Source organism: Jaculus jaculus, chromosome 2, assembly GCF_020740685.1.
Source record: "Jaculus jaculus isolate mJacJac1 chromosome 2, mJacJac1.mat.Y.cur, whole genome shotgun sequence".
Taxonomy (NCBI): domain Eukaryota; kingdom Metazoa; phylum Chordata; class Mammalia; order Rodentia; family Dipodidae; genus Jaculus; species Jaculus jaculus.
The window spans coordinates 190,684,420-190,706,894 of NC_059103.1; the positions used below are offsets into that span (position 1 = coordinate 190,684,420).

Below are 22,475 nucleotides of genomic sequence, written 5' to 3' on the forward strand. Positions count from 1 at the left end.
GTCACACTGGATACTTTTAAATAAATATTTTAAAAAGAGACAAAAGTTTAAAGAAGAAAATGAAAACCACAATTTTATATTCCAGTGGTAAAGTTTTGTCATGCATGTTGATAAGTTTTTGACTTTTTTATTTACCAAGTGAATTTTTACACAGTTTGCTCTCTTTTGAAGGTGAAATTTAATCTTTAGTTCATCTTCCCCTGGAAGCAGAGGGCATGGTTCTCTTTATATTTACACTTAGCTGATCCTGTGATCCTTTCCAGCTTTATATTCAAACTATACATTTGTGAAATTTTGTAAGTCATAGAACTCATGAGAACTGCTTCACCAGATCTTTAATGTCCTCCAAGTCTGACCTCACTTGTAGATGGTTCATTGCAGGCTACAAATAACTTTACAGGAATGAAGTGACCCTTTAGTACAAGATGAAATTAGTTTGTTTTAAAGGAAGGAGAAAGGCATATTATCTCACAGAATGTTTCCGTGCAGTTGGCCTAAGATGAAAAGATTGCGATTATTGAAGAACAAATTGTTAGCTTTGTCATAAAGTAGAACCAGCCACAGTGGTGGACACTTCTGAAGGAAAGGCGAGGCATAGATAATTTGAAACAGCTCATGATACCAGAAGACTCTAAAAACGTACTTTCAATGGACCAGTTTGTTTTTTTTTTATTGGTATGTTGTTGGATTTTAATAGCCTGATTATATTGGTATTTATAATGCCTACTAATGATAATTTTCCTCTGCTAGCATTATTCTATATGTCTTGGCATGTGTCATTAGAAGGATATAGAAAGAATTTTTGATCAAGGCATTAAAGTTTGCTTAAGTCTATAATCCAAATACACATTGAATTATAGATTAATTGGCTTCCCTTGTATTGCAGGCTCCTGAGCTTGAATTCCTCTAATATTAATTTAGTGATGTAATAGGCAGGCAACAAAGTGCACAGTGATCACCCCAGGCTTCTTTCCAGCCAGTGGGCACTAGGCAGTGCTCATTGATGCCTCTGTCTCTAAAGCCTTTACTCCCACATTCGCCTAGTCCTCATTCTTTGGTGCTGAGATGAGTGTACTATTTCCCTCCTTGTTTCCCTGTGCTTAGTAGAAGCGTTTCAGTCATGAATGGGAGCTTTGGGTCTAAGAGGGAAATGGTGATGATGAAATTTCGCAAGCTTGGAAAATGAACTCTAATGGTCTTTAACCTTTAGGAAAGAGCTTTGGTTATTAGAAAGACCTTTAGTTACCCATTACCTGTGTACTGGTTTAATAACGACTATATTTTTCTTTTACCTGTGATTCAAAACTTATTTTTGGTCTTCAGTATGTAAAGCTGCCAAGGCAGACCTGGTGTTCATGGTGGATGGATCCTGGAGCATTGGAGATGACAATTTCAATAAGATCATCAACTTTCTCTATAGTACTGTGGGAGCCTTGAACAAGATTGGTGCAGATGGAACTCAAGTAAGGCTAATAGATTGACCATTGAGTCATCCTGTGCATTCAGAAATTATTTCTCAATGTCCTTAAGTGTTGTTGATTAACAAATTAAGTGGGGTGGAGAGGGAAGTGAAGGGATGTTTCTTTTATATACCAGGACAAAATGTCTCCTTTTCAGGAGATTTTCAGGACATGAAAGTCTTGAAAGGAGGGGTTTATGATCACATATTAGTATGAATCAAGCAGAACCTGAAACTAATATATTCATCTAACAGGTATTCATAGTTCACACCTGTGAAAAATAAGAGAACCAACTAGAAATGGCCCAGAAGTTCTGCAGGAGTAAAAGCAAATTGTAAGAAATGAAGCTAGGTAGGTGTGAACTCCAGCAGTTAGATCACAGATGCTGAAAGAGAATACGCCTGGCTTCTGCTCTGTGCTCAGCTGTGACTACATGTGTCATCTCGTTCATGTTATGTAATTCCATGTGCCTCCGTTTCCTCATTAATGAAGTAGGTAGAAGAGTAACAGGTGCTTCATGTTTTCCTCATAAGGAAGTTATAGTAAAGAGTTGAATCTTGGCTTCTGTGACATTGGCTGGTTACCAGGTTTAGGAGAGTAATTCTTACTAAATGAGGTGGCAAAAGTCCTACAGGCTTTAGAGAGATAAAGAGACCTAATGCTTAATAAGCTCCTAGAGAGAAGAGGACACCTGAATGAAATTTTCATGGAAGGAGTGGGTTAAGAAGGCACTTAAGACGATAGGTGATATTGTGCTACATGGGTTGCTTGGTCCGGAGGCAGCCTGCACCTATGTAACAGTGGGTTCACCTTCTTTCTCCAGGTGGCAATGGTTCAGTTCACTGATGACCCCAGAACAGAATTCACGCTGAACTCTTACAAAACCAAAGAGACGCTACTTGACGCAATCAGACATATTTCATACAAAGGAGGAAACACAAAAACAGGTAAAATCACAACGAACAAATAATAACAAAAAATGTGCAGCTAAGACTCAAAGCTAATTAGTGACCAGTAAACCCTGGGAAGAATTTTCAATGAGACTTATTTGTTTAGTTTGCTCTTGGCATGCAACACTAGGCTTCACATATGCTGGAAAAAATATTCCACCCCTGAATTTTATCTTCAGCTCCCGAGGCAGACTGATTAAACTTGTCTTCATTGAGAAGAACTTCCTCCGCACCCTGTCCTCTCCACTGAAACAAATGTGAGAGAAGTGACATTAAACTGCTGCCTTCTTGTATTTCAGGAAAAGCTATTAAGCACGTTCGAGATACCCTGTTTACTGTAGAGTCAGGTACAAGGAGAGGCATCCCAAAGGTTATTGTGGTCATAACGGATGGAAGATCGCAAGATGATGTGAACAAAATCTCCAGGGAGATGCAGGAGGATGGTAAGGCTTAGGCACAGACATTTGTAGCTCCCAGAAATAATGTTAATGTCGATGCCAAAGCCAAGTACACATCGATAGACTCTATCAACTCAACTAAAATGCTCATCAGCAGACAATTTAAGTTTTAAAATCATGTAGGTTTACAAATCTATAATTACACTATTTTGCTGGAGAAAATCCATTGTTTGTTACATGTTACATGTATAAGAAAGTTTGAAAGTGAATTGCAGTGCTATGAAAAGCTGACTGTAAAGGGCCAGGGAGAGATGGTCATTGCAGAAAGTTCTCACACTCTTTTTTAAAAAATATATTTTTATTTATTTATTTGAGATTGACAGAGAGAGAGAGAGAGAGAGAGAGAGAGAGAGAGAGAGAGAGGAAGGGAGAGAATGGGCGCACCAGGGCCTCCAGCCACAGCAAACAAACTCCAGATGCGTGCGCCCCCTTGTGCATCTGGCTAAGATAGATCCTGGGAAACTGAGCCTCAAACTGGGGTCTGTAGTCTTCACAGGCAAGTGCTTAACCACTAAGCCATCTCTCCAGCCTTCACACTCTTAATTTGTAAAATAGAGTATTTCACGCGACAATGGTCAAGATTCAATTACATAAAACATGCCTGGCCAACAGGAGTGCCCAGCTTTGTATGCTGACCCAACTTAGGATTCTGGGCTTCATTTTCTACTTCTGAATACAAAAACAAAAACAAAGAAAAAAACCTGCATGCTATTTCTTTTAACGGCACCTCATCGCACAAATGTCAAAATAGCTGTTATACATACACAACCGTAAATATGTTACTCATACGGGAACTATTTTGTCTCAGGCACTAATTGGGGCTTTTAACATGGAAACTTTCTCCAGGGGATGATGGAGTAATTCTCACATAATGAAATATGTGCGAGGAGAATTCCAGTGAATGGTAAAGAATGAATTAACTACCATCACTGGCCTTCTGAAATGAACGTGTTTGCACTTTTGGACATTCAGAATCTTGCATTATGTTCTTTGTACTTTGTGCAATTTTAAATTAACCTGATGTATCTTCCCCTTCTGTGCTAGGCTATAACATTTTTGCCATCGGCGTGGCTGATGCCGACTACTCAGAGCTGGTTCGGATTGGCAGCAAGCCCAGCTCCCGGCACGTCTTCTTTGTGGACGACTTTGATGCCTTTAAGAAAATCGAGGATGAACTGATTACTTTTGTCTGTGAAACCGCATCAGCAAGTCAGTTCTTTAGAATTTGTACTGACTCATGTTGCTTAATGTCTGAAATATCTAGTACTGGTTAAATAATGAATTCCATCTTGAACCGAGCAATGAGCATTAATTCAAGAGTAGTTTGTTATGCAGACATTAAGTTTTAATGGTTTTCAGCACATACAGTGAAGTCCTCCCCCCATCTTAGAGTTTGAAGTTGATAAAGATCTTTCCTAATCAGGTGATCATGTGTCATAAAGCTAAAACAAATATAGACGCCGGGATGTGGTAGCCCATACCTGTCATCCAGTACTCAGAAGGCTGAGGCAGGAGGATTGCTGCAGATGGGAGGGCAGCATGAGTGACAAAGCAAGAGCCAGATCATCCAGGGCCCCGTAACTTGTCTCACCAAACAGAAACCCAACCAAGCAACAAGCTAAAGCTAACATAGGGAATGGTTTCACAGATGACTGCAAGCTTCTCATCAGTTCAACACAGTGGACATGAAAGCATTCCCAACCCATGCTCTCAAGTAATAACCGCGGATTGCGGGGGAGCCAGGAGAGGAGAAGGAAGCTGCAACCCTTTCGTTCTAAATGGGGACAGTAGAGTATGTCACCCATTATGAAAGCAGAGACAACCACAGCCACGTGTGACTTAGAGTCCCTCTACTGCCCACTTCTAGAAGGGTGGTGTGGGTTCTGTGCTCACATCTGAAAAAAAAAATGTGTTTGGAAAATATGTAAATGAGGTTCTTATGCCATTTGCTCTGCTTTACAGCCTGCCCACTGGTGCACAAGGATGGCATTGAGCTTGCAGGTATGCACTTTCAGAAGTCTTTCAAATACAAATGCATGGGGCTGGAGGGATGGCTTAGCAGTTAAGGCTTTTGCCTGCAAAGCCAAACAACCCTGGTTCGATTCCCCAGGACCCACGTTAGCCAGATGCACAAGGAAGGCACACGCATCTGGAGTTTGTTCGCAGTGGCTGGAGGCCCTGGTGCACCCATTCTCTCTCTCCCCCTTTCTCTGTCAAATAAATAAGTAAAAATAAAATATTCAAATACAAATATATGAAAGCATTTATTTGGAGTTCAGGTTTCTACGTTCTCAAATCCTCAACAGAAAATTTGTTTTTAAAGTTTAAATTCTTATGGTGCCTGTTTCTTTTTTTCTTCCCTTTCTCTCTTTCTACCCCTTCCCACCTTCCTTAGGATTTAAGATGATGGAGATGTTTGGCTTGGTTGAAAAGGATTTTTCATTGGTGGAAGGGGTTTCCATGGAGCCTGGTACCTTCAATCTGTACCCGTGTTACCAACTTCATAAAGATGCCCTGGTTTCCCAGCCAACCAAGTATGTTCCCTTTGCAAGATAACAAAACCATTCATGTTTTTAATTATATCTCAGTATGAAAATGATGCCAATTTGTAGTAAATTGTAATAATAGTTCCTGGCAGGAGTTTCCATGCTGTTTAGAGCAAATGTATGTATTTGTTTAAAAACATCAGCCTCATACATAGTTTCTGCATGAACTTCAGCATCTGTTCATCTGAGAAAGCATATAAAAATAATTGGTGCTTTGTAGTGCCACAGTATGCCAGGTATTATTCCCAATGCTGTGTGTGTTAATTCACTGAGGCCTCCACGCAGCTCTGTGCAGGGGAGGTGACCATCCCTTCGGTCAGGAAACTGAAGCACAGAGAAGCCAAGGAGTTAGCTGCAGACCTTAGATCCAGTACTGCTCACAATGACAACGGTAACAAAATTCTGATGGCCTTTGTCCTTGAGAAGTCACAGCATCCACTCTAGGGAGTTCAAGACCATGGACAGATTTACTTAAATCTCGATTGCCTAGCCTCTCTATAGAAGTCTGTGGCATGTATAGAGTCACAGCGAGGGAGAGGTATGTTTGTGATCTTCAGATTATGCATTAGGAATTAACGGTTGCAGAAGTTCTCTTTCAAGATGTCACCCACTATTTCTCATTCCAAACCAACATCCATTCTTCGAGGCACACTGTTAATATTTCTTGTGAAACAATTAATAGATCATTTGGATTCTGAGGTATTGTGGATGTAGGTAGGAAAAAAATGACAGAGATCACATTAGAGATTGAAATTTATCTTTCCAAATTTATTTCAAATATTTGCTTTTTTGTCTTCTGAGATTTTTTTGTTGTTTCTTTTTACTTTTCTTTCTTTCTTTTTTTTTTTTTTGAGGTAGGGTCTCACACTAGCCCACACTGACCTGGAATTCACTCTGGAGTCTCAGGGTGGCCTCGAACTCACAGCAGTCCTCCTACCTCTGCCTCCCAAGTACTGAGATTAAAGGCGTGTGCCACCACGCCCAGCTTCAGAGATATTTTTTACTAAATCTTACCCTATTACAGTAATATATACATTATTTTGCTATGATTCATTATGGAAATACTGTGTTATTTGACTGAAATAGATTTTTAAAAAATATTTTAAAATTATTTATTTATTTATTTATTTGCAAGATGAGAGAGATAGAGAAGAGAGACCAAGGTGCAGAGAAAGGCCATGCCAGGACCTTTAGCCACTGCAAATTAACTTCAGATGCATGTGCCACTGGTGCATCTGGCTTTACATGGGTACTGGGGAATCAAACTTGGATAGTTAGGCTTTGTAGGTAGTGCTTCAGCTGCTGAGCCATCTCTCCAGCCCCAATTTTTTTTTACTTCTATTTATTTATTTAGTTAGCTTTTTGAGGTAGGGTCTCACTGTAGCCCAGGCTAACCTGGAATTCACTTATAGTCTCAGGGTGGCCTCGAATTCACAGTGATCTTCCTACAAACATGTGGCAATCCTCCTACCTCAACATCCCAAGTGCTGGGATTAAAAGTGTGCACCACCACACCTGGCAGAGTTTTATTTTTTAAGAAAGGGTCTCATGTTGCTTAAGCTGGACTTGAACTCACAACATAGCTGAGGATGGCCTTGGATTCTTGTTCTAGAAAAATTACTTCATTTTTCTAGAATATGTCAGAAATGACTTTGATCTACAGAATGTATGTGATTTGTAGGTAAACCCAATGTTCAGTGTTAAATCTGGCAGACTTTTTCACACTATTTTATGATAAATGTTTTAAATGGATAGGCTCTGAAAGCTTTGCCAAAACTAAAATTGCAAAAGCAAAGTTCTTCTTTGTACTGAAATAACTCATCCATGCAGTAATGCCCTGCACCTTGCAAAATGCAATAATGGGTTTTTAGACTTTGTCTTATTTGGCCTTTTGCCCTATTTGGCATATTTTCTCCTCCTAGAGCTCTCTCCTGCCTGGGCAACAGGAATACACACTTTCTTTGGCTCTAAACTTCAATACTGGCTGTTCATTCTCAATGCTAGTCCTTTTTTTTTAAATTCTTTTTCTACCTCTTCAAGTGGGAAGGATCAGGCCTTGCTCTCTTAGCTCCAAATTTTCTCTTGAGCTATATGCACACCTGGATATCTTTCCAGTACCATAGTGGTAAGCACCATCTACACACCAAATACTTATACAAGGGGGTTCTGGATAAATATTATTCATGCTCCCGAAACTTTTTAAACTATTCCCAAAGAGAAGTGACTGGCTGGCTAGATTAAGTTATAAGACAGTCAAACAAGAGAAGATGTGTGAGCATTAAGTAAGTTCTTAAAAGTATTTAAGAAAGCGAAAAATGTTTCTTTATGAAATGGTATTAAGAAAAATATGGGACAAAGTGGTGTCAATTAGATACAAACACATTCCTTAAGAATCCCAGGGAAATGTATCATAGCACACTGAAGTAGGGATCTGGCTGGAATGAATAGTGATGTTTTCAAAAGTGTACCTAGTACACATATATTTACTTGAACATCAGAGGAATGGCTTTTTGAGGGAAGATACAATAAAACATTATTTTCTTTCCACCATCAGGTATCTACATCCAGAGGGATTGCCTTCTGATTACACAATCAGCTTTCTGTTCCGGATTCTTCCTGATACTCCACTGGAGCCATTTGCCCTTTGGGAGATTTTAAATAAAAATTCTGACCCACTGGTTGGAATCATATTAGACAGTAAGTATGTTTACCCATGTAATATTTTTCCACATATACAAATAATGCATGTGGCATGTGATTGTGCCTGTTTCCTATAAGTTGCAGAATTACTTGTGTGACTTATAAACGCCACACAGTGACTTACGAACAGTTGATTCATTCACTTACCCACTCATTCTTTCAACAAGTATTTCTTGAGTTGCTGCTTGAAGACAGACAAGCATTGCCTACTGAGAGCGCAAGGTACACGGGCACATGCTGGTGCCGGGGGTACTTGCTGGGAAGTGAGGGACCAGAGGTTCAATTGTTGGACATGGTTATCATGAACGCAATATGGCAATTTGATATTCCAGAGAAGATGTCAGATTGACAGCTTCATAAATCATCTAGAAAATCTGGGAGAGACATAAATTTCACAGTTGTTCTAGATGTGTTGTGTAGATGGTAAATGGTATTTGTTTACACCCTCAAGAAAATGAACAGCATGTGCCTAATTGCTAGGAACCTTTGGAGTTTGAAAAATGGAGGAGGAGCCAGTGGAGGCAGCTTCCCCCATCATGCTCAGGATATCCTTACTTACAAAATCACCAAGTTTATGGTTAACACCACTGAATGTAAGCCTAAAGGACAGACTATGGCCAAAAACTGAAGGGTATTGCTAGATGTTGACACAAACATTTGGGTAAGAAAATGAACATAGGTTTATTTTCAAGTAAAATTATTTTTAAAGATTTTTTAAATTTAATTTAATTTATTTATTTGAATGGGGGGGCAGATATACATACATAGAGAGAATGGGCACACCAGGGCCTCTAGCCACTGCGAATGAACTCCGAAACATGTATGCTACCTGGTGCATCTGGCTTATGTGGGTCCTGGAGAGTCAAACCTGGGACCTTTGGCTTTGCAGGCAAGTGTCTTCACTGCAAAGCCATCTTTCCTGCCCCAAAGGATATTTTTTTCAGTACATGGAAAAGATGCAACAACCTTTTGCATTGGTGCTGAAACCAAGGATGAGTTAAAGATAGACTACCCTAGGTTAAGTCACTTAGTCCACATATCTCCTGGGCAAAGCAAGAAATCTCAAATTGCTTGAAACTAGTTTTGCTCCTTAGGAAAATATATTGTAATAGAGTAACACATTAGTGAGGAAAGTATTCCTATTTTTCCTTATAAAATATTCCTAGAAAGAGGAAGGAGGTAAGATTAAGAATCTTTGTATGTGTATTCATAACAAATGAGGCATCTGGGAAGTAAGGGTGTGTGTCCTGGGAATGTTGGACTCGTCACTAGGTTGGTAAGACAATGTGTCTGGGTTTTGTTCCTTAATATTTGATAGTTGCATTCTCCCTCATTGTCTGTATGTCTGCTCAGCTTTAAAACTGCTCCCAAGAAGGTGATGAGATAAGAAAATGTATAGTCAGAGAGGTCTAGGGGGGCATACATGTAGGTCTCTGGTCTCCCCAGCATCCTCACGTCATACTAAAAGTCTGTGACAACTTGGGAACTGTTGCCTGTTTTATTGCATTCTGTTGTAGATGCTGCTCCTAAACATCTTTCTAAAATATTTTCACTTGTCTTTGTTTTACTAGACGGTGGGAAAACACTAACCTATTTCAATTATGACCACACTGGAGATTTTCAAACTGTCACTTTCGAAGGACCGGAAATTAGGAAAATGTTCTATGGAAGCTTTCATAAGGTTAGTTATGCCATGTGTGTGTGTGTGTGTGTGTGTGTGTGTGTGTGTCTGTAATTTTTATTCTAAAAATTCCTTTTTAAAAATATTTTATTTTTATTTATTTATTAGAGTCAGAGAGAGGGAGAAAGAGAGACAGAGAGTGAGAATGGGCACACCAGGGCCTCCAGCCACTGAAAATGAACTCCAGACACATGTGCCACCATGTGCATCTGGCTTACGTGGGACCTGAGGAATCGAACCAGGGTCCTTAGGTTTCGCAGGCAAGCACCTTAACTGCTAAGCCATCCTTCCAGCCCTCTAAAAATTCTTTTAAAAAAGGATGGAATTCAGTGTAAAAAATCCAGATAGAGAGATGGCTTAGCGGTTAAGCGCATTCCTGTGAAGCCTAAGGACCCCGGTTCAAGGCTCGGTTCCCCAGGTCCCACATTAGCCAGATGCACAAGGGGGCGCACGCGTCTGGAGTTCGTTTGCAGTGGCTGGAGGCCCTGGCGTGCCCATTCTCTCTCTCTACCTCTATCTGTCTTTCTCTCTCTGTCTGTCACTCTCAAATAAATAAATAAAAAATGAACAAAAAAAATTAAAAAAAAATCCAGATAGCTTAGTGTCTCAAAGTTCAAGTGGAATAAGAATAACTGTTTTCAGGACTTTCTGATGATGCTTAAGAATTCTGAGTCAGTAGTTCTGAGCTGCAATGTTCAATATGTTCTTTCAGCAGGAACTCCCGGAGATAGTGACAAGACTGGTCAAGATTCCCCCTTGGAGGGAAGAGCACTGTGATACTAGGCAAACCATTGCTCGTTTCTTACATTGTGTGTAGAAAGAATTCTGCTCTTCCTGGCCATTTGGTGATTCTGTGACTTTGAATGTGACTAAGAATGATTGCATAAGAAAAGTCACCTTTTTCATGGTTTTTTTTTTTTTTTTTTTTTTTTTTTTGGTTTTTCGAGGTAGGGTCTTATTTTAGCCCTGACTGACCTGGAATTCACTATGGAGTCTCAGGGTGGCCTTGAACTCACAGTGATCCTCTTACCTCTGCCTCCCTAGTGCTGGGATTAAAGGCGTGTGCCACCACACCCGGCTTTTTTTCATGTTTTATAGGACTATATACCAAAAATAAAGATAGGTGAAAAGTACATGAAACATAGGTGGAGGTTTTTTTAATTTGAGGCTCAAAATGGAACAGCTCTTTAACTTATAGCTTGCCAAGGCCCTGTTCACATGACTCTGTTCTTGGTTACTCAGCGTCAGAGCAAAGCAGTCAAGGAAAATTGTAGGGGAGATGAGAGGCGTCGGTAGTGTGATCAGTGTTAAAAGAAGCATTGGCATTATTGGCATTGTAGTCTGTGGCTTAGGCAAGGATTTGTAATCCTTACTCTAGAATCCTTCATGAGTCTTATGTGAATGTTAGAACGTTAATTTTCTAACCAGAACTCAAAGGACTAGATGTAAGATTTATTTTTATTTATTTTTGGCTTTTCGAGGTAGGGTGTTGCTCTAGCCAGGCTGACCTGGAATTGACTGTGTACCTCAGAGTGCCCTTGATGTTGTGGCAATCCTTCTGCCTCCTGAGTGCTGGGGTTAAAGGCATGTACCACCCAGTTTAGGTTTATTTATTTCTTTTTCTTTTTTCTTTCTTTCTTTCTTTTTTTTTTTTTTTTTTTTAGGTAGGGTCTCGCTGTCGGACAGATTGACCTGGAATTCACTATGTAGTCTCAGGCTGGCCTTGAATTCACAGTGATCCATGTACCTCTGCCTCCCAAATGCTCAGATTAATGGTATGCACCACTATACCCAGCAAGGTTTATTATTGTTGCTTTTAAGTGTGTAACTCTTCAAATTTTTAGGCTATGTGAAAAAATACTAAGTGTTAAAGTAAAGCCAAACAAAATCAAAAGGAAAGACCTATCATGTTTATTAACCATTGTCTGATATGTCTGTTGATACAAAATCTCAATCTAGCTCAATTTGTATAGACTAAATTTGATTTGTTTAATGTCTTATAAGTAAGTATATAACTTAGTTTCTCATTATTATTTTACTATCTTTTATAGTTTAGATATGAAGTACAGTCTCAAAGTCTCTTTCAAAAGGTTAATAATTGTAATGCAATTAAAATATAATCAGTAATTATTTAATGATATAATTTATAATTAATTATAATATAATAAAATTAATAATTATATGGATGGACCCTTACGTGTAATCAAAGAAGCAAAATATTTTTGAAAATATTTCAGTGACCCCTTTTGTTAAAACAAAAGGCAGTTTGTTATTGCATTAGCATGTGAGCATTCCCCCCAGCAGATTAACAGTTCCTAAGGCATAGGTATTACATGCTGGGTTTTCTACCACATAGCCTGAAATGTCTCTAATTTATAAAACTATAAAAGTTCCAAGACTCAAAAACCACATAGAATCCAAGTTTTATCCTTCTAAATGATCAAAGTATTAGTCGGAAGCCAGGAACATTGTGGGATTTCCTTAGGCAATGCTTCTCTGAGTAATGGTCAGTGCTCTGAAAGAGAAAGACTCTTCATAGATGCACTATTGACTTACATTTTTTTTTTCCTGATGGAACAAATAAAATATTAGATAAAATAGCTGAAATCAGGTTAGAGAGATGGCTTAGCACTTGAGATGCTTGCCTGCAAAGCCTAAGGACCCAGATTGGATTCCCCAGTACCCACGTAAAGCCAGATGTGCAAGGTGGTGCATGCATCTGGAGTTTGTATGCAGTGGCTAGAGGTCCTGGCACACCCATTCAATCTGTCTCTCTATCCTCTGCTTCTTTCTCAAAAATAAAATAAAATAAAATAAATAAGTAAACATAAAAATATTTTTTAAAAATGATTTAAATCCATGTGATTTCATCTCATGCAACCAGGAGACAAAACAAAATTGGATAAACTCAGAAAAATTAAAAATGATAGCCAGGCATGTTGGTGTACACCTTTAATCCCATCACTTCGGTGGCAGTGGTCGGAGGATTGCCATAAGTTCGAGGCCATCCTGATATTACATAGTGAATTCCAGGTCAGCCTGGACTACACTGAAACCCTACCTCAAAGAAACAAGCCAACAAAAAGCTACTTTCGGATAGAGATGTGTTTTCACTGGCACGCAGCCTCTGTGCCCACTGTAAGCGCGATAGTTGATAGTTTAGCTTTTGTGATCTTGATTCATTAAATATCTTCCTTTCTTTCACTAGTCTGCCACGAACAAGTAGTACTAATGAAGCAAATGCCATCCAAATTAAAATGTGTAGGAGGCCCTGAAATTTCATGTCAGAACTTAGTCACAGCGTGCTACCAAGTTCACCAATAATATACTTACATTTGACTGTCACCTAAATGATAAAATTTGGCTTTTCCAAATCCTCACGGAGAACATGTAGATTTCTGCAAGGGTGACCTCTGTGTTATTGAGATGGTAGTCTCAGAAAATTGCACCAGACAGTAAGCCAAAGGGAGTTTATTTGGGCGTGGAGTCACAGCATGCCTTCTTTTTGTCCCTCACAGACTAACTCTCCTTTCTCCATTACTGGTTATGCAAATACTACCAAATTAAAGTTTGTAACACTGGTAGTGATTTAGATAATGTATGGTGGTAAGTTGACAAATAGTTTAATTTTAGTGATGCGTTTATTTTGATGCATGTTCTGAAAGGTTGTGACTAACACAGCCATCCTGGGATTTCAAAGATGTCATTGCTTTAGAGACAGACTAGATTTTCAAAATTGAATCTTTAGCCAGACATGAAGGCCCACACCTTTAATCCCAGCACACAGGAGACAGAGGTAAAAGGATTGCTGTGAGTTTGAGGCCAGCCTGAGACTACATAGTGATTGCCAGGTCAGCCTTGTCTAGAGCAAGACCCTACCTTGAAACATCAAAAATAAATAAATAAATAAATCTTTTAAAAAGTCATGTTAAAGGATAATGTTAATTAATTAAATTAAAATAGAGATGGTTCTTGAACACTTAGCAGTCAAGGAAGTGGTAAAAGTAATCATCTCTACTAGAAAACTTTGTAACAGGAGTCCTCCTCATCTTTATTGTTTCTAACAATGAGTCATGCAGTTATTTCCTCCTAATTAATAGCTCCTAAAGCATATTTTTCCTTTGGCTAGCTCCACGTGGTTGTCAGCAAGACTTTGGTCAAAGTGGTTGTTGACTGCAAGCAAGTGGGTGAGAAAGCAATAAATGAATCAGCTAATATCACATCAGATGGTGTGGAAGTCCTGGGGAGAATGGTCAGGTCAAGAGGACCCAATGGAAATTCTGCACCAGTAAGTGGATAAGGAAGTGAAGCTGTGTTACTGTTATAGGAAAATAATATATACCATAAGGTATACATAGCTATTTTCAAGGAAAAACGTTTGGTAAAGTAATGGATGATGGATGGATGAACTTAAGCACGTATATACAAAACTGTCAGTCGGCTTCTATTATACAGGGAATATTTCAGGTTCTAAGCTAGTTTATTTTCTAAATATATTTTAAAATTTGAAGGGTATAATATTCATTGCCTGGTTTCTGGCACCATTGGTTTGTTACTGGGACTCCAAACCCTAATTGTCTCCTTTATTAAAAAATACAAATCCATATAAAGTTCTCAATAATATACTTAGGAAAATGACATAAGCTTCTAATATGGGTTAGATTTGGATATTTTGAAACTGTGCTTTGGCTATCATCAATGTTGCTATGACTTAATCATCAATAGTTATTTATATTAAAATTATTCTAAGATAATTTTTTTTCATCACTGAAATACAACTAAAGCATGGGAGACTTGTAATTGGCAAGTAAATCACATTCCTTCCACTCATTAGCCACAAACAGGAAGAGCATATACAAGTTTTTGTTTTAACACCATGCATTCACAGCTAATTAGCAGCATTCTCTAATTTGGGTCACCCCATAACCAGAAGCATTTTATTCTTATGTATAATTCTGACTATTCTAATAATCAAGAGAATTGTAAATTACAGCTATGGTATTTTAATTTCAATGATCTATACAATTAGCCAGACTAGAATCATACAGAATATGGAACGTTAGAACTATGTAGGGGTTTTCAAAGTCTTATTGAAGCTTAATATGCCTTTGTACCAGTGAACTTTTATAGCATGTCAAACAATTAAGATTAAACAAACTCATACTGTTTGAATGAGGGAGAGGACATGAGGTGGCAGCTGCCCCCCCCCCCCCGGCCTCCAAATGCTCCTTTCAAAGGCACATTTCTTTCTAATTACAGTCTGCTCATGTCGTGTACCAGCTAATAGTCCTAGTATGCTATGTTGCGACGTTTCTCTTTGTGAAACTCTGCACCCATTGTGAGTACAGCATCAGTTGACGCAACCCTCATGACCTGCGTTCTTACCGCCCAGTACCATATCAGTGAACCACCCCTGTCCTTCCCATGATGTTTGTAGACCTTGACAGAGAGGTATGCCAATTAGTTTAACACATAGCTTTGCAGTATCTCTAAAACATTTGTTTATAATTTTGGTGGAGAATTATGGATTACCTGTTTGGAAAGAGAATAGAAAACCTTATGCGAGAGAATAAGAAGACCAGATCTGTGAGAGAGAAGCCAGCCTTAAGGGAGGGGAGTTTGCTCTAGTTGGTTTCCCACCCACCATGCAATAAACTGACTCTCAGACTACCTATTCAGAGACTGACTTCAAGAAGTGGGGAATCTCCAAAATATTTTAGGAACCATCTGGACTTTTCAATGGAGGACCTTATTTATTCACAAATATGGAAACTGGGAAGGAAGAACAACAGCTCCACAGTATTTTAAAAATAGCATAAAATATAGTTCCTAGCACCAAGTATTGTAAAATCTGGGCTGATCATCTGAACACAGGCACTTTCCTTTCCATGATTGCTGGTGCCTCTAAGGTTCCCTACCTTGGAATGTTTTATTTTCTTTGAGGTAGGGTCTTATTCTAGCCAAGGCTGACTTGGAATTCACTATGTAGCCTCAGGCTAGCCTCCAACTCACAGCAATCCTCCTACCTCTGCCTCCAGAGTGCTGGGATTAAAGGCATGCACCACCATGCCTGGCCAGATAGGGTTTTATTTTTGTTTCTACTGGGGATTGAAACTTGGACTAGCACTGTACCCCTGAGCTGCATTCCCAGCCTTAAACTATTAAATTGTGTCATGTCTCTCCCTAAAAGTTTTTGTCTATACCGTATCTGTTGCAGTCCGGTTCGCATTGCTGGTAGAAATCACCCAACCAAGGGTAGCTTCTGGGAAAAAGAGATTTATTTTGGCTTACAGGCTCGAGGGGAAGCTCCACGATGGCAGGGGAAAACGATGGCATGAGCAGAGGGTGGACATCACCCCCTGGCCAACATAAGATGGACCACAGCAACAGGAGGGTGTGCCAAACACTGGCATGGGGAACCTGGCTATAAAGCCCTTAAGCCCGCCCCCAACAATACACTCCCTCCAGGAGGCATTCATTCCCAAATATTCATCAGCTGGGAACCTAGCATTCAGAACACCTAAGTTTATGGGGGACACCTGAATCAAACCACCACAGTATCCTATATGTAGCATTGATTATATTCCAGTAACATATGACATACTTTATCTTTGTATTTTATGATCATAATTTAATCATAACAATTAAAATAATCATTTTTCAAGTTATACCATAGGTAATAATTATATTCCAAATATATAGCCAATGAAATATCAAGGAATTCACTTTTAAAACTGAAAGGCTCTGTACATTTAGTTTTACTGATGCTAAATTTTTACTTTTGTCATAGAAGAAATGCAATTGAACAGAACCCCCTTTGTGGTGACTTCCAGCCAGTCTTAGGCAGAGGGGAATTTATAGAAGTCCATATCTAAAGAGTTCTTTGTAAGGCCAATAAAAATATGCCATAGCTTTTATTACAATCTAGATAGAAGTCTATGAAGGACTAGTAGATTTTCAGGCTCCCACTTATTAAAGAATTTGATGTTGAAATGGATGACAACAGTCTTGATCTCAAGAACATGATGAGGGGCTGGACAGATGGCTTAGTGGTTCAAGCACTTGCTTGCCTGTGAAGCTCAAGGACCCATGTTCAACTCTCCAGATCCCACATGAGCCAGATGCATAAAGGTGAGGCAAGCACAAGGTTGCACGTGACCATTAGGTGGCACAAGCATCTGGCATTTGATTTCAGTGGCTGACACCCTGGCATGCCAATTCTCAATTCTCTCTCTCTCTTTCTAAAAAAAAAAAAAAGAAAGAAAGAAAAGAAAGGAAGGAAGGAAGAAAGAAACAATATGACGAGGACCTCAGACTTACTTTTTGGGCACATTGCTTAGTTGGATCAGTGCAAAGTAAGAGAAGTCCTGACCTTTGATTTTCAGTTATCAAATGTATGAGTATCAGGTTTGTTTTTTTTTTTTATTAAGTAGAAACTTTGTATGGACACATCATGTGTTGGTACCATCATTTCCCTCCTCCCTGCCTCCATTCCACCGAGGGCCCTCCTTAGTGGGATTGTTGGTATTGACCATGTAGCTGTAGGTGATGAGTTGTGAGAGCAGCAGTCTGTCATTGTGGGGAGGGCCATGTCTCTGGGTATTCCTTCCACCCTGTGGCTCTTACATTCTTCCAGCTCCTTCCTCCACAAGCTTCCCTGAGCCTTGGTGGGTGTGCTTGAAGTCTACTGTAGTGCTGAGCTCTCAGCAGCTTCTGGATTTCTGCCTTGGTGGGTTTTGAGTCTCCTCAATGTCTGTCTGCACCACCTTGTCAGGCTCACAGCGGAAGCAGCACACTTGCTCATCTCTCCAGTGGCTCTGTGTTTTCACCTGGGCCCTGGCTGCTGTGCGGTTCGTCTCCTGTCAGGGAGTCAGCTGTCTGTCCTTGTCTTGTTGGTAGATTATGGTTGTCTTTGGTTCTCATTGCTCTATGGCATGTGTCACGGCCCTGTCCCCAGCCCCTCTTGTGGTGGTTTGCATCTGCTGTTCAGTAGTCAGCACAAGGGACCGTGTACTGGCACATTTCAGATTTTTCCAGGAGGAGTAATTACCATATGAGCACATAGTAGCTCACAGGTCAGTGCCCCTTGCCAATCAAGCAGTGGTTCAGTAGATGCCAGACGGAGGAAGACTCTAAAGATTCCATATGAAAAGAAAACACATTCTTTAAAACCATCATTGAGTGAAGAATGGATTAATGATTAATGGATATAGTAACTACTACTGTATAGAAATTACATTTTTAATCAAAACAGCTTCTGCTCAGAAATGCCAAGATTCTGCATGTGGTGATATCCCTGGTGAGACTAAACTAATACGCAGGTTTAACTTGACTGCCAAAACACATGTGGGAAGAAACTTAGCTGCCTCTCCTTTCCAGTCTTTTTCCTCCTAAGAAGTTTCTGGTACCTTTTCTGATACCTAATGAGATGATTCCAGAAAAAAAAAAAAATTAACTTCTGGTATAGGATTATGTTTCTTAAATTCTTTCTTCAACCCTTTCAGATCTAACACGTGGGCAGCTATCCAGTGACTTTTATGCAGCCTCCTGCTATTGAAATAAAAGAGAAATATGTTATGTGAAGGAGCCACCTATAATTCTATTCACTGAGTACTTTTTTATGTAAAAGTCAACAGTAGACTAATCAACTAAAGCTGAGGGTTAAGTTTTTTAAAAGTGAGCTTTCACAAGAATTATTTCTCTAAATCCTTAGGATGACAATAATAGCTAATATTTATTATATATCTGTTCTGGGCTGGGAAGTGGGTATTACTCTGAAATATGAACTCTGTCATTTGTCATCCTAGAAAAAGACACTTATACTCTTATGCTGTGCCCTCCCTATAAATCCAAAACAGGCTTGAAGAAGTCAGTGAAGGATACCATTTCAAAAAGTAGGGAAGGTGTGTAAGAGACTGGCTGACTTCTCCAGGGTCGGGTTTTTTTTGCATTCCATTCCAGTGTTCTCTTCCATTGTCTCACACTCTGATTTTTATCGAATTTTAGGCACAGAGAGAGTCTGGTCTAAACCAGTGATGCTCTACCTTATCTGTTCAGAACCTCGTCATTATTTGAGTCATAATCCTGGAAGTAAATGTGGTCATCCCTTTGACTCACAAAATGTGGATCCTTATACATAATGATTCCTATCAGCAATTATCAAAATTGTTCACTTTGATTTGCTAGTCTAATTAGAACCTTCATGGTTGTCTTCAAGTATGGCAAATTAGGAACGAGGCAAAATTCCCAGTCTAATCACTCACAAGTCCTCAGCACTTTTTGCTTTGAGATGAAGTCAATAAGAGTTGGACACTAAATGAAAAGTAGGCTTGGGTCTCTGAAACTCTACAGTATTCTTGTGCATGGAAAACTTTCTCTTTGTATAAACATAGACTTAGTTACATTATATGAGAACAATAGTCAGAGGCTACACTTGGTACTGAGTGGAAAGTGGAGCCAGGAGAGATTGGTAATTCCCATTCACACATCAAAGTGACTCAACTATGGAGAATATTTTAATCTTCTTTTCTCAGTAACATTTGACCCTAAATGACTTGTCTTTTGAGCTACACCCAGACAAAGTGTCCAATGATGAAAAAAAAATGAGCATTTGTAATTGGTTAAGTATTCTCTTGAGAAAGATTCCAAAGAGCAAAAATAGAAGGTTATTGTTTTTTCTGGGGGTGGAGTAAATCTAAACTTTTTATAATGTTCAGCTAGCTAAGTAAGAAGGGGGTACTTCTTGTATTAGCTGCCTGAAAAAGGATTTATTCAAAACCACATCATTTTGCATTTTTAGGCACTCGAATATGAGGTGTTGTGGCATGTCATCCCTGTGCTGTCCCTATGGAATTTGTACAAATATGTATGACATTGCTTTTAGAATGAAATCCAGAGAGTTTTTGTTTTGTTTATTTTAATCAATCTCCAGAAACGTGTCTTGAAATCCTTAGGTACGAACTGAAGAATCTAAGCTATTAAAATACAAAAAAGAATTAATTTGTTGCATTAAGAATTGCTAATGTCATCTAAGTTGCAAAAGAAAAGATAGCCCACACGGCATTGGATTCATTAGCACTTAGTGGGCATTTGACCTCTTGGATAGGTGCATTTGCTCATAAGAATCCAGTAACTCCAGGCGGGGGTCTTGCTACAGGTTTATGTGTAGACATTATGTCATGTTGTTCTAGGTGACTTGATGTTGTATGTTTATTTGAAAAACTTCAAGAAATTCTGGTGCATACTGGAGCTGGTGAAGGACTTTTTCTTTAAGTCAAACTTTCCATTCATGAGAATATTTTTAGACTAAGGGCTCTATTCAGAAATGGAAAAGTTATTAGTGGATGAATGATTTGAAGGCTTAGCTGGCTCAGTCTGATGCTATCATAATGGAACCCATTGAATAAGTGCCCCCAAATGCAATGGCATCGTAAAATCAGGCTGGTCTATCTGCACTTATGTGGTGTGTAGTATGTGTGGTGTTCATGTATGTGTGTGATTGTGTGTACATATATGCATGTGTATGTGAAGATGTGGGGGCCTGTTTGGGCACACAGGCAAGAGAAGCGTGCTGTGTCCTCTTGGATTGTTTACTGTTGAAGTCAGCTTCATGTTGCTGGGCAAACATCCAACCAGCAGCAGCTTATGGGAGGAAAGGGTTTATTTCAGGTTTCTACATTTCAGGGACACCCCATCAATGGTAGAAGAAGCTGGTTCATTTCCACAGATATCAGAGAGACATCACCAAACAGCCAGCACCACAAAACCCACCTGCCAGAGCTCATATTGCTCTCCACACACCTTAGGGCCAGACTCCAGGATCTGCCCCCCCCCCCCAGTGACTCACCCTGTCGCCGCAGCAGGGATCTGCCTGCTAGGGGCTTAAGTAGGAAGTTTCATCAAAATGACTGAGTCTATGGAGCCATATATACTCATCCATGTAGTTCTGTCTGAACACAGAGAGCCCCTGACATTGTCTGGTCTCTGCTTCTCACAGTACTGGGGTTACAAGCATGCATGGCCACACCTCGCTATTTCTGTGGGTCCTGTGAATCAAACTGAGGCAGTCTTACACCCTCTCAGGTCTTCATGCTTTTGGCAAGTACTGTTACCCATTGAGCCCTGGATTTTAAGCAAAGATCCATTTAATAGGAAATAAACCACAATGTTTTAGAACACGCATTGCTTGTGCTGTTCAAATCCCAACTGGAAATGAACTTTCAACATGTGACTTCATTATTTGAGCTTTTTCATCACAGGGCTTATCTACAGAGTGAACACCACTATTGTCTTGTCTCATGGTGGTAAAGTGAGAAAATGTGGACACTATGTTTAGAAGAGTATCTGGAATTAGTGTTGATCTAATATACTGTGCTGCCTAACATGAAATCAATTTATCAGTATCTGTTTTATTATTTATTTATTTATTATTTTATTATTCCTTTTTGAACCATAGTTCCAGCTACAGATGTTTGACATTGTTTGTTCCACATCATGGGCCAGTAGAGACCAATGCTGTGAACTTCCAGGCCTGGTAAGAAGTCTTTCACTCTTATTCAATTTCTTTAAAAAATTATATTTAATTCTCTTGGAAATGAGATACTATTTCTTAACACTTGCGATTCTCTTCCTTAGCACTCGTACCATTAATAATTCATTTTGTTAATGATAAGTAAAATCAGGAAGGTTCTAAGAAAGAGATGGAAAAACAAAAAAGGAAAGCAACATCACCACCACACAGCCCCCCGCATTGTATGAACTACAACAGCTGAAGACGTGACACTGACATGGAATTCATTCTTCCTGGTTCATGGGACCTTAGTGCCTCAAGTGTTTTCATAGCACTCCTGAGCCAAAGGAAATACCCAACAGTCCCACTTATGAACTAGTAGACCAAAACAGCTTACTATTTCTTCATTTCCTCACAACTCAGTAAATGTATGAAAAATAGCCCATGTGAAAAAACTACACATGAACCGAAAGAACAAGCTAATATTTTTGTTTTAGTCTTAAATAACTATAAGTACATACTAATGGCATGTGTGCCTCTTGAGTATAGCAGTATTTTTCAAATTTGGGTTGGGATTTTGCCTCTTTTTTGCTTCTTTTTCCACATTGCTTTTCCTATAGTCCTTGTTTTTGATGAAGGCAACTTTTGGAAAACCAACTTTGTATGAACAGAACATGAAAAAAAGTGCTTCAAAATATGCTGTCAAAACTGTGAAGGTTATTTAGTAGTGGGAGTGGAGGAGCTTACCATCACCCCCAGCAGGACACCAAGCATGACCTTGGCCTAGTCTGTCACATGAAGTCTGAGGTGCCAAATACTGCTACATCCTCTTTGAAATTTTAAAACTTCCACAGTGTCCCCATGCATTTAGGAAAGTTCCCCACAGCATCTTAACATACAGCTTTTGAACTGTAGTCATAACTATGTGATCCTACTAGAAAACTTTTCTATTATTCACACATGGGAATATAGAAAGGAAGGAAGGAAGGAAGGCAGATAAAGAAATAGACTTCATCTCAGAATGCTCACAGCAAATGAGCTAGAATGGCTGATCCTATGGCTAGAAAGCAGGCATGCTTTAAATTGAACCTGGAGAATGAATGTGGAGAAGTCTTCCTGCAGTCCAGTGGGTTTGACTTTATGACCAGATTACATTATTGCAGGCAGTAAA

At 39.3% G+C, this 22,475-nt stretch overlaps 1 protein-coding gene across 5 annotated transcripts in view; it reads left to right on the forward strand.

Annotated features, from left to right (window-relative positions):
• Col14a1 (collagen type XIV alpha 1 chain) overlaps nucleotides 1–22,475 on the forward strand; it is a 252,858-nt gene that overhangs the window by 160,518 nt on the left and 69,865 nt on the right. For all 5 annotated transcript variants that reach the window (XM_045144601.1, XM_004661366.2, XM_045144602.1 and 2 more), the window contains exons 26-35: nucleotides 1,324–1,463; nucleotides 2,284–2,407; nucleotides 2,710–2,853; nucleotides 3,913–4,077; nucleotides 4,831–4,869; nucleotides 5,264–5,402; nucleotides 7,969–8,111; nucleotides 9,686–9,795; nucleotides 13,925–14,083; nucleotides 21,251–21,328. In XM_045144601.1, the coding sequence (XP_045000536.1) occupies nucleotides 1,324–1,463; nucleotides 2,284–2,407; nucleotides 2,710–2,853; nucleotides 3,913–4,077; nucleotides 4,831–4,869; nucleotides 5,264–5,402; nucleotides 7,969–8,111; nucleotides 9,686–9,795; nucleotides 13,925–14,083; nucleotides 21,251–21,328 (1,241 nt within the window). The remainder of the gene's footprint in view (nucleotides 1–1,323; nucleotides 1,464–2,283; nucleotides 2,408–2,709; nucleotides 2,854–3,912; nucleotides 4,078–4,830; nucleotides 4,870–5,263; nucleotides 5,403–7,968; nucleotides 8,112–9,685; nucleotides 9,796–13,924; nucleotides 14,084–21,250; nucleotides 21,329–22,475) is intronic.